This window comes from Salarias fasciatus, chromosome 22 (assembly GCF_902148845.1).
Source record: "Salarias fasciatus chromosome 22, fSalaFa1.1, whole genome shotgun sequence".
NCBI classification, from domain to species: Eukaryota; Metazoa; Chordata; class Actinopteri; order Blenniiformes; family Blenniidae; genus Salarias; species Salarias fasciatus.
The window spans coordinates 30,256,926-30,269,211 of record NC_043765.1 but is presented as its reverse complement, the minus strand read 5'-3'; the positions used below and the strand labels follow the sequence as shown (position 1 = coordinate 30,269,211).

At 50.4% G+C, this 12,286-nt stretch overlaps 2 protein-coding genes across 3 annotated transcripts in view; one reads left to right on the top strand and one right to left on the bottom strand.

Moving 5' to 3' along the window:
- abcf1 (ATP-binding cassette, sub-family F (GCN20), member 1) overlaps nucleotides 1-1,446 on the top strand; it is an 8,635-nt gene extending 7,189 nt beyond the window's left edge. The window contains exons 21-26 of one of the 2 annotated variants that reach the window (XM_030119999.1): nucleotides 185-255; nucleotides 331-363; nucleotides 574-742; nucleotides 829-893; nucleotides 986-1,058; nucleotides 1,206-1,446. In XM_030119999.1, the coding sequence (XP_029975859.1) occupies nucleotides 185-255; nucleotides 331-363; nucleotides 574-742; nucleotides 829-893; nucleotides 986-1,058; nucleotides 1,206-1,372 (578 nt within the window). In that variant the 3' untranslated portion in view covers nucleotides 1,373-1,446. The remainder of the gene's footprint in view (nucleotides 1-184; nucleotides 256-330; nucleotides 364-573; nucleotides 743-828; nucleotides 894-985; nucleotides 1,059-1,205) is intronic. The other variant, XM_030119998.1, reaches the window with a different exon arrangement.
- mrps18b (mitochondrial ribosomal protein S18B) lies at nucleotides 1,425-9,453 on the bottom strand. The gene is made up of 7 exons (XM_030120021.1): nucleotides 9,226-9,453; nucleotides 8,948-9,128; nucleotides 8,764-8,861; nucleotides 8,602-8,670; nucleotides 8,447-8,513; nucleotides 8,291-8,350; nucleotides 1,425-1,666 (listed from the first exon to the last, which is right to left on the bottom strand). Exons 1-7 carry the CDS (start codon nucleotides 9,304-9,306, stop codon nucleotides 1,476-1,478), a joined length of 747 nt encoding a protein of 248 aa, XP_029975881.1. The 5' UTR covers nucleotides 9,307-9,453; the 3' UTR covers nucleotides 1,425-1,475.
- Between the last annotated feature and the right edge of the window lie 2,833 nt (nucleotides 9,454-12,286).

Genomic DNA, 12,286 nt, shown 5'->3' with positions numbered 1-12,286 from the left:
CTGCTGTTAGAGACCAGAGGAACCTGCAGGAAGCAGAACTCTGAGAGCCCGGTGTTGTGCTGGATCAAGTGGGACCTGGTGGGGTCTGGCTGCTCAGGATCTGGTTCTGCTGTGGACTGAGGAGGACCGGCGCTCCAGCAGTGTCCTTGCTGACGGTGTGTGTTCTTGTCCCCGCCTCCTGCAGTCTGCATCGTGGGCCCGAACGGCGTGGGGAAGAGTACTCTGCTGCTGCTGCTCACCGGCAGGATCCATCCTGTAGGTACCAGCAGCACCACACCTCAGGTCACCTGACCCCTGACCCCTGCTGACCTCCCCATGTGTCTGTTTCAGACCAAAGGAGAGATGAGGAAGAACCACCGTCTGGTGAGTGGAGCCTGACCTCCAGACAGGAAGCAGCCTGACCTCCAGACAGGAAGCAGCCTGACCTCCAGACAGGAAGCAGCCTGACCTCCAGACAGGAAGCAGCCTGACCTCCAGACAGGATTCTTCTGAAAGCGGTGTCTGTGTCTCTCTCTTTCTTGGTGCGTGTGCGTGCGCGTGCGCGTGTGCGTGTGCGTGTGCGCGTGTGTGCAGAAAGTGGGCTTCTTCAACCAGCAGTATGCGGACCAGCTGAACATGGAGGAGACGGCCACAGAGTACCTGATGAGGAACTTCAACCTGGCCTACCAGGACGGCAGGAAGTGTCTGGGCCGCTTCGGCCTGGAGAGCCACGCCCACACCATCCAGATCTCCAAGCTGTCGGGTAAGGACCGGGTCCGGGTCCGGGACCCAGTCTGGCTCTGAGCCCAGGACTCAGCTGGTCCTAACTGGGTGTGTTGTGATGAACAGGAGGCCAGAAGGCCCGGGTGGTGTTTGCTGAGCTCGCCTGTCGCCAGCCGGACGTCCTCATCCTGGTGAGACTCAGTCCTCCTCCTGTCTCCTCCTCCTCTTCCTCCTCCTCCTCCTCCTCCTCCTCTGAGGGACTCACAGTGTCCCTCTGCCGCAGGACGAACCCACCAACAACCTGGACATCGAGTCCATCGATGCTCTATCAGAGGCCATCAACGAGTACAAAGGAGGTACGTAGCCAGTGCCGGTGGGGGTCAGAGGTCAGGGTCCCGTGGCCCCCCCTCAGAGGCCATCGCCCTGCAGTGGACTGGACAGACTGAAGCCTCCACCATCCAGCTGCAGTGTGGACCCTCATGTTGTCCCCCCTGCCCCCCCAGCGGTCATCATCGTGAGCCACGACGCCCGCCTCATCACGGAGACGCAGTGCCAGCTGTGGGTGGTGGAGGACTACTCCATCAACCAGATCGACGGAGACTTCGACGACTACAAGCGTGAGGTGCTGGAGGCTCTGGGGGAGACCATGGTGAACAAGGTGAACCCCTGAAGCCCCGGACCTGGACTTTGTTTGAGCTGTAATAATAAAGAGGCTGTTGTAATCCAGAGCTTTATTGAGCAGTTTATTTTCTACAGCGGTTTGAACCGTCGCGTCACTTCAAGTAGTCCCTGTAGATCTTCTTCACTTTGGCCACGGCGCCGGCGTCCGGCGTCATTTCCTGGTACCAGTGATACCAGGAGTCCCCGGGGGAGGGGGGGGGAGGGGTGCAGCCCACCGCCTGGTGGGAGTTGGAGTAGTCCTCTGCGGTGAAGTCCACGTACGGGATCTGGAACGGCAGCAGACCTGAGGACAGCACCAGGAGGAGTCAGCACACTGCTGCTGGTTCAACGCCTGCAGAACTGAGCTTTGTTTCAGCTTCAAACACGCCATACCTGATCATCACGCCATACCTGATCATCACGCCATACCTGATCATCACGCCATACCTGATCATCACGCCATACCTGATCATCACACCATACCTGATCATCACTAAAACCAAAACAACTTCTGATCTGTAAATGTTCCCAGAACGACCTGCACTCCCAGCGCCCCTCTGTAGCAGCTTACAGGACAGAAACACCAGCTCAAACCACGTCTAGAGGACCACTGCTGCCAGCACACTGACCTTTGACCCATGTAAACTCCCTTACAATTGGAGTTGTCTGTTTAGATTTTAGAATGCTGTCCAGACGTCTTCTGACTGCAAGATGACTGGGTTTCATATTTCTGTAGGTGTTGAGGGAGAGCCTATCATCCCGACCAGCGTCTGGCTCCTTCGGTTCAATAAAGCCTCCCCGATTCAGAGAACACACACTAGAAGACAACGGAGGACAGATCGCACCCGGTCTTCCTCTCCTGATCCTCTAGTGTGTGTCGCTCTGGAGCAGAACACACACCAGCAGATTCTTCAGCCGAGAATCGGCTCCTCTCTCCTCCAAATCTCCCATAGTCCAACGTGACTTTGTGCTGCTTCCCTTCATTGCTGTTTTTACATTCATCTCCACTTTCAATAACAAGTGGAGAACTCATTCATTCCCTCAGTTCATTCATTCACATCGGTATCGCTCCTTCAGTGCAGACACCCCCCCCCCCCCCCCCCCCCCCCCAGTGCACACGGAGCACAGACTGTCAGCACCCTGTCAGAAAATGTAAATTTCCAGTACAGAAGAGGGAAACAGTTTCAGATCATTTTCTTATAATTTACCCTCCACATTTAACAATAATTCAGCTTATTAGCTCATCTGTTTGTGTGTGTTTTTGTTTTGTTTTTTTATTTACTTTTGAGTCCCGAGTGCAGCAGTAGAATAAAGTTATCAGCAGACCGTCTCGAATAAAAGCTACTTTTTTAAATCACCGAATATCTTAAATCATTCTTTATGTCCACAGATGTGATAGTTTACACCAGAATAAAAACACGTTGAGCTCTGATTAGGTCAGTTTCATTATAGTCCGCCTGTCTCTGAAGGCAGGAGTCAGCCGAAAGTTTTTTTCTTTTATTATTATTTTTTTTCTTCCCCATTCTTCCGTGATGGTTAATAACAGATTTAATTAAAGCATTGGGATTATTGCAGGACTGGCGGAGATGCAGATATTAGATCGGAGTTTGGGTGAATGGAGGAAATCCAGTTCATCCAGCAGCGACAGGATTAACCATCACTTCCTGTACAGCTGAGTTTAGGAGCTCTGGCTTCTGTTTCACTGTCATATATATATATATATATAGTGAATATATTTCACAGAAATATATATTCATCCAGCTCTGACAGCTGCGGGGGGATTTTTGAATCAGCAGCACCTTGGTGAGACGGAGCTGTTCAGCCAATCAGGGAGCTTTATTTGGAGGGTGTGGACAGCTCTACTCGGAGCTGATCGGCTCCTCTCAGAGCTCCACACACCACAGGATTTGCGATCGGAAATATTAAACATGTTCATTATCTACGATCTCCCCTTCCGACGCCTCCCGAGAGGCTCCGACCGGAAACATCTCTCTGAACACACCACACACCAGAGGAGGATCAGACCGGAACTCATTATCATACTCCCGACAGTCGGACCCTGTCGGCTTCGATCGGGAGGAGCAGATCGGTGCAAAATTCGGCCTGATCATCCTGTAGTGTGTGGAGGCCTCAAGAGAGTTAAACCAGGCAGACGCAGACCTCATCCCGCCTTCTCTGTATCAGCGCTCAGTTTGAGCCCAAGGTTTTCTACACGCCACAGAAAATCATCTGTCATCAAACTCAACACAGCTGGTATCCTGAGAGAAGCACCATGATGATGTCATCAAACTGAACACATCAGCTGGTATCCTGAGAGGAAGCACCATGATGATGTCATCAAACTGAACACAGCTGGTATCCTGAGAGGAAGCACCATGATGATGTCATCAAACTGAACACAGCTGGTATCCTGAGAGGAAGCACCATGATGATGTCATCAAACTGAACACATCAGCTGGGATTCTGAGAGGAAGCACCATGATGATGTCATCAAACTGAACACATCAGCTGGGATTCTGAGGGAAGCACCATGATGATGTCATCAAACTGAACACATCAGCTGGGATTCTGAGGGAAGCACCATGATGATGTCATCAAACTGAACACATCAGCTGGTATCCTGAGAGGAAGCACCATGATGATGTCATCAAACTGAACACAGCTGGTATCCTGAGAGGAAGCACCATGATGATGTCATCAAACTGAACACATCAGCTGGGATTCTGAGAGGAAGCACCATGATGATGTCATCAAACTGAACACATCAGCTGGGATTCTGAGGGAAGCACCATGATGATGTCATCAAACTGAACACATCAGCTGGTATCCTGAGAGGAAGCACCATGATGATGTCATCAAACTGAACACAGCTGGGATTCTGAGAGGAAGCACCATGATGATGTCATCAAACTGAACACATCAGCTGGTATCCTGAGAGGAAGCACCATGATTATGTCATCAAACTGAACACATCAGCTGGGATTCTGAGAGGAAGCACCATGATGATGTCATCAAACTGAACACAGCCGGTATTCTGAGAGGAAGCATCATGATGATGTCATCAAACTGAACACAGCCGGTATTCTAAGGAAGCACCATGATGATGTCATCAAACTCAACACATCAGCCGGTATTCTGAGAGAAGCACCATGATGATGTCATCAAACCGAACACATCAGCTGGGATTCTGAGAGGAAGCACCATGATGATGTCATCAAACTGAACACAGCCGGTGTTCTGAGAGGAAGCATCATGATGATGTCATCAAACTGAACACAGCCGGTATTCTGAGGAAGCATCATGATGATGTCATCAAACTGAACACAGCTGGGATTCTGAGAGGAAGCACCATGATGATGTCATCAAACTGAACACAGCTGGGATTCTGAGAGGAAGCATCATGATGATGTCATCAAACTCAACACATCAGCCGGTATTCTGAGAGAAGCACCATGATGATGTCATCAAACTGAACACATCAGCTGGTATCCTGAGAGGAAGCATCATGATGATGTCATCAAACTGAACACAGCTGGGATTCTGAGAGAAGCACCATGATGATGTCATCAAACTGAACACAGCTGGGATTCTGAGAGAAGCACCATGATGATGTCATCAAACTGAACACATCAGCTGGGATTCTGAGAGGAAGCACCATGATGATGTCATCAAACTGAACACAGCTGGGATTCTGAGAGGAAGCATCATGATGATGTCATCAAACTGAACACAGCTGGGATTCTGAGGGAAGCACCATGATGATGTCATCAAACTGAACACATCAGCTGGTATCCTGAGAGGAAGCACCATGATGATGTCATCAAACTGAACACATCAGCTGGTATCCTGAGAGGAAGCATCATGATGATGTCATCAAACTGAACACAGCCGGTATTCTGAGGAAGCACCATGATGATGTCATCAAACTCAACACATCAGCCGGTATTCTGAGAGAAGCACCATGATGATGTCATCAAACCGAACACATCAGCTGGGATTCTGAGAGAAGCACCATGATGATGTCATCAAACTGAACACAGCCGGTATTCTGAGAGGAAGCATCATGATGATGTCATCAAACTCAACACATCAGCCGGTATTCTGAGAGAAGCACCATGATGATGTCATCAAACTGAACACATCAGCTGGTATCCTGAGAGGAAGCATCATGATGATGTCATCAAACTCAACACATCAGCTGGTATTCTGAGAGAAGCATCATGATGATGTCATCAAACTGAACACATCAGCTGGTATCCTGAGAGGAAGCATCATGATGATGTCATCAAACTCAACACATCAGCCGGTATTCTGAGAGAAGCACCATGATGATGTCATCAAACTGAACACATCAGCTGGTACCCTGAGAGGAAGCATCATGATGATGTCATCAAACTGAACACAGCTGGGAATCTGAGAGGACATGTCATTACAGTGTCATCAAAATGGGCAAGAATTACCATTTTTATGACATTTATGTTTCCCCACAGTGAAATCTTTAGCTTATCCCATATTTTAAGGTTTGTTTAGGTTTTGGCGAGTAGTGGATTACAGCTGAGCCGGCCTAATGCTGAGGTATTTCATTCCCTTCAGATCAAACTTCTGGCCCATAGGTCCTACATCGGTGTTAGACAGAGACATTCCAGTTAACGGAATATCCTGAATATTCAGAGGAAGACTGTACTGTTTTCATTAACCAGTAAAGATGGATGGGTAAGAAACCAAGAGCAGGATGTAAAATGATGCTGTTTTCAAACGAAAAATGAGGGAATCGGACTTCTATTTTTAACACAATAGGGCTTCAGGGTCCAGCATCAGGGTCCACGGTTTGTCAAGTCCAGCTCCAGGGTCCAGGGCGCGCTCAGTCTGGGTGCCATGAGACCTGGTGAGATGAACTCATGATGTTTATGGTCTAAGCGAAACGAGTCTCGGTCCAGGAGCCAGAAGCTGATTGATATGGAATAATGCTTTGTTTTCAAAGTTCTCAGGAACACAGTGTGAAGGCCGCTCTGTTTTGTCTGAAGTCACTTGGAAACAGCGTCTGCTAGTCTCGTGAGATCTAGCTATATGACCTGGCATGGCCGGGAGTCCTGCCAGAGTCGGGTTGGATTCTCCCAGGAGCAACAGCCTTGCTCTCAATCAGCTGACTTGTGTGTGCTTCCTCTGCAATCCTCAATAAATCCTCCTTGTGCAGCGTCAACACCTGGACTCCTCATCTTTGGCTCTGATTCACCAAAAATCCCACAACACTGATCAGAGTCAGACGTGAACAAGGTTCAGTTTTCCTGAGAATCCCTTCAACCCACCAGAGTCCACTATTCCAGCCCGTCTCCAGAGTCCTGCAGAAGCTCCTGATCTGGTTTAATAAGGCCACAGATTCTGTTTGTTTACAGAGCAGAAGAGTGCAGAGCTCTGTCTTCTGTTTTTCTGGCAGAGTTACAGCGCCCCCTAAAGGACTGGCATAGGAACTACATTGTTTTGAGGCGTTTTTATGAAGCAGACACATTTAAACCCCAAATTATTCGGATTCCAATCAAATTTAGGCTCAGCTACTTTTATTCAAACTTTTTTTATTTACCAGATATGAAACAGGCATTTTCCAAAAGTTAATAAGATGAAGAAGATGCAGTGTTGTGGGGGAAAAATATCTATGCTTTGAAGGGGCTGTATCCTGCTTTTTTAGCTAGTCCAAACCCCAGCTTTGGCATTAACATGGTAATAGTTCATTTTTGGCGCTAAGTTAAAGTCATTTTGTGTGAAATAAAAGATTTTCTGGGGCTAATTCTGAAACCCGGAAGAGAAAACGCTCTGTTTCACTGAAAATCCCGCCTCTCCCCCTGTGGACTTTGACTGACAGCTACTTCAACCAATCAGAGCTTCAAAACAAATACACTGGCTAGCTTTAGCTCTTTAGCTTTTCTACACACCAAGACACGCGAAAACGTCTTTTCCGGTTAGAAACTCACCAAGCGCAGACCCTCCAGACCCTTCAGACCCTCCAGACCCTCCAGACCCTTCAGACCCTCCAGACCCTTCAGACTCTTCAGACTCTTGCTCCTGCTTGACTGTTGCTCTCAGACGATGGTTAAAGTTTATCTCTGTAATCGGAGTTACAAAAAGCAGCAATGCGGATTGCCGAGGGCCTGTGGGAGGGGGGCTCAGGGGAGCCATCTTCTCCGAAACAGAGCGTTTTCACGGTGGGAGGGGCTGCCTCTCTGAGCAGCAGAAAAACGAGGGAAGCTCCAACACACAGGCACGAAGGAAAAAAACGCTTTGGGGTGTTTTTGGAGAGTACATAATAACTATATAACAAGGTATAACATACAAAAAGTGAATTTTGCATGATACAGCCCCTTTAATTTATTTGATCAAAAAGTGCCATGTCCAGAATTATTCACACCCTGATCAGTAATTAACGAGGTTCCATTCGTTATTACAGCAGTCAGAGTCTTCCTCTGATCACTGAGCAGCTTTCACGTCTCCACCGGGATTTCTGACTGTTCATTATCGGCACTGAGCTCCAGCTCGTATTTTAAACATGTCCTCCATTTAGTCCTCATAGTCTGTCCCTTTAAAGAGACACCTGTCTCCAGGGGACACTACCACTTGGATTTTAGGGTGTCTCCTCATAGACCCATGCTCAAAATGCACCTGGATTGTTTTGTGACTGTTAAGCCTGAGTACTTTTCCACTCCTACTTTGTCATTTCAGTTTTCTTGACAGTGAAGAAGAAGCAGAAGTCTCGTCAGCAGAGAGTCCTGTCACACTCCTACTGGTCAGTCCAGCCACGGGCCCGGTCGGGGCCCGGTCGGGGCCCGGTCGGGGCCCGGTCGTGGCCCGGTCGTGGCCCGGTCGTGGCCCGGTCGTGGCCCGGTCGGGGCCCGGTCGGGGCCCGGTCGGGGCCCGGTCGGGGCCCGGTCAGACGTACCGTGGTCTCTGGCTGTGCTGATGGCCTCGTTCAGCTTCTTCTGCTGCTTCATGCACACACCTGAGAACACAGAACGTGAGAGAACCCTCAGTGTGAGCAGGTGCTTTCCCCTGAGGGCAGAACGTGCACAGCCGAGCCGAGGACGTGCACACCCACCTGTCCTGGTGGGATCGTAGAGGACCCCGCTGTGAGGACTGATGAACTGCTGCAGCAGCTTGACGTTCTGCAGGAGGACACAGTGAGAGAGACCGGAGGACAGGGTTCAGAGGGCGGAGGTCACACCCGGGTCTGGGGAGGGGGGGGGGGCCCACCTGGGGGTGCACTCTGATGTGGGGGTCCCGGCAGATGGGGCAGGGGTTCCCACAGATCTTGTCTCCTCTCTGCAGAAACACACAGAGAGAGGGATGAGTGGGGGGGGCAGCTGGTCTGGGGGATGGGGCTCGGGGGGGAACTGCAGCAGGCTCGAGGCTCACAATGCAGGTCTTGCGGGTCTTCTGGGGGGGGATGCCCCCTTTGTGGTTCCTCCTGTAGCCTGTCCACACGGGGTCGCTTCCATACTTCTCCTCATACTCTGCAGGAAGCACAGGGAGAGGAAACCACCGTTTGATCTGCAGCTTTCAGGACCAGGGGGTCTTCTGGGTCTGGACCAGGTTTTACCTTCACTGTCTAAATACTCCCAGGGTTTCTCCGCATAACGGCTCCGGGAGTCCAGGTCCGGGCCGGGAGCGTCCGGACCGGGAGCCGCCGCTGTGCAGTAAGCCTGGGCGGGATGTGGAGCGGGATGTGGGGCGGCACACAGACCCGGCCGGGTCCTCAGATCCAGCGTCTGGAAGACGGACTACACACACAGGAGAGCCTCGCTGAGCTCCGGCGGAACAACAACACAACACAGAACCCGCTCCGTCCACAGCACCCACACAAACATCCCGGCTTACCGTGCACTGGCGGGACGAACGCGACACTGAAGGAGAAAGTCTGCTCAGAGCCCTGCAGATGAGCTGCATGGAGGCCGCCATCTTTACCGCTCTGAGAGGAGCGGGTCAGAACGGGTCAGAGGCTAAAGGTCGCGGGATAACGGCCTCATAACAGACAGTGTTTTCCAAAACAAAAATAAAATTATTTGTGAACCATCCACGCTGGAAGTAAACGGGAGATCTGCTTCTGTTTTTGATTTTAATTCTTTATTGGAGCGTGTATGGAAAGACGCATCCGCCCCTCTGACAGAGAGGAAAGACGGGCGCCATTTTGAAGAAAATATGCTCGCTAAATATGTCTTCAAACAATTCGAATAACCGCCCACCAATACGACCCAGTATCAGTATTTTCCATACTTTGTTGTCTTTGACCAAACAAGCTGGTTTAGGAGGGGAATAGCGGGAGAAATTCGGGTGTCGAGCCAGCTGCGCCATTGTGTCCTTCACAGCTCAGGATGAAGGTCGGGGACCCGCCATGTTGCGTCGGAGCGGCGGAGCAGCGGATTGGTCGTGACGTCAAACGCGTCGGCGGGTATAAAAGCTAAGTCCCTCCCTTCACGGCTCATTCCTGGATTTGGTCAAAGGTAAGCGAAGTCAGAAAAACAGACAGGCTTCTTTTTAATCTGTTGTCCGTCTTTTAACCCGAAACCAATACATAAATATCATGAAAACATCCACAGACTTCTTGTGTAGAAAAATGGTTGATTTCTATCAAGGTCGCTGGAACTAAATGTGTGCCTTTTGTGTTTTACAGGTATGAGTTTGCTTTGCCGAAGACTGAAGCATCGAGGACTTTGAACAACTCTACTCAAATTCATATTTTTTCTTCAAGTAATGGACATTTGATTACTATTTTTGCCTCCAGTTTGTTCCCGAAGGACAGGCTACTAGCATTTAGCTATCCCAGCCCCACCCATAACGAAGCCTTTCAGTTGAATTAAAACCATGAAGCTTGACGACATAAAGTTGATGAAATGAGAGCTATAAGTGCCTGAAAAGCACCAGTGTTGTATGAGAGCCGCTGAGGATCACTGGGTAGAGCCTAGTAAGTAGCCTTTCAGTTGAATGGACTCGGAGCGAGCAGACAGCGCAGCAGACAATAGGCTAGTTAGCCTGCTAGCTCCGAGCTAGCCGCTCGGTGGTGGTCGGAACCTTCTAGAATGAGCTCACACAGGAAAGTGGACGGACGAAGCTCCGCTTCTTTGTGTGTGAGACGGACTGGACCAATAAAACTATCTGGAACTTAATAAACCTCCAAATAATCATAAGCAATCTCCTCATAAAGATTGCCGTAGGCTCAGGCAGACCATGAAGCCGGACTTTTTGTTTTTCCTGACAGATTGTGTGTCGCTGCTCCGGAACAATCTATACATAAAGATTGTGGCCGTGTCGGTAATTAGCGCAGAACCGGGCCGGTGCGCGGCAATCTGGGATAAAGATTGCGGGATGAAGCTGTGATGTGTTTCCGGTCCTCGGTGGAGGGCTGCGGGCTGCTGCTGGAGGACGTGCGGGAGCATCGGGAGAGGGTCCCGGTCCCGGTCCCTGCCGGCCTGAGCTCGCTGTTTGAGCCTTTGTTTGTGGAGTGTGTGGCGGCGGGAGGGCGGCGAGCAGCCCGGATCAGCCTGCTGTTCCCTCCTCCCCCCTCCCCTCTGACAGCAGGCCTGTTATAGGCTGCTGCTGGAGGCTGCTGGCCGGCCTTATGTAACGCTGTCCTCCTGGAGGACAGGAGACGGAGCTGCTCCACCTCCTCAGGACAGAGATGGAGCTGCTCCACCTCCTCATGTAGACAGAGACACCACCTGTAATGACCTTCTTTTCCCGCTTCACTCAGGAACCAGAGCCATGTGTATAACACTGATCTGTGTGTGTGTGTGTGTAACATCATTATGACATTTGCAGGAAGTGGTTTATTTGCGGTGTTGTTGGAGAGGTGAGACTATATAAAACTTCTACTACCACAGTAACACGGGTAAGACCAACCTGATTCCTCACATCCTCATCATCATTGATTGATTTCCTCCAGAGAAGCCGGCTTGTGTATGAATATATATGAGCAGAGTGAGATCTGTTTGTTATTGTTAGAAAGCATCGACGTGCATGTGTGTGAGGACAGATCGGAGCCTGTCTCCGGTCTGGAGCGAATGTCCAGGAGTCTCCATCCTCCAGCGGCTGCTTGACACTGTCTAACGTCCTGTTTTCAGCAGCAGGAGTCTGGACACTTGTCCACTGTGTCATGTGTGTCTGTGTTATTGAATCCATGTGGTAGTGCAGAGACATGAAGCAGCCTGTAGGTGGCAGTGTCGCACACAGACACACACACACACACACACTGACAGTCTGAAGCACTGTATTCAGGCCTCTCACATCACTGCCAGCTGTTTCCCTCCTGCCAGACCAGGGTCATGTCTGGACATCATTATTATTATTATTACTCTGAATCATTAAGTATTCTTTAGAGAAACTTTAACCCCACAGTTCTTCTTTTCAGAAAACCTGTTTCTGACTGATGGTAGTGAAGTCCAGGCTGTACGAGAGTCCAGGTGAACCAGGCCCTCCTCGTTATGTCTGTCTGAATGAAATAAAGTCAGATGAATAAAGAGCGAGGCGGCGCTCTGCACGGCGTCCTGGTCCTGAGGGGGAATCAAACATGTGTCCTCAGACCGTCCTGTGCTGTGGTCCAGCATGGACCTGGGGGGCTGCAGGGCCCTGCTCTGGACCTGATGGTCCTGTTGACTGAGCCTGTTGAGGTGGAGGACTGGACTCGGTCTGGGCCTGTTGGAGGCGGGTGGAGGTTCCGGTTGTTTTGTCGGGTTCTGGTTCTGGAGGAGGTTCTGGTTCTGTTGGCGGGTGGAGGTTCTGGTTCTGGAGGCGGGTGGAGGTTCTGGTCCTGCAGCTGCTCGCCCTCTGTCAGGAAGACGATCTGTTCCGGTTCCTCATGTTCTGTAGAGTCCAGGTTTCCGCGGTTCTAGTGAGACTTGTCAGGATGTGTGGTTCTTGTTGTCCCGATGCGGGGACGGACCTG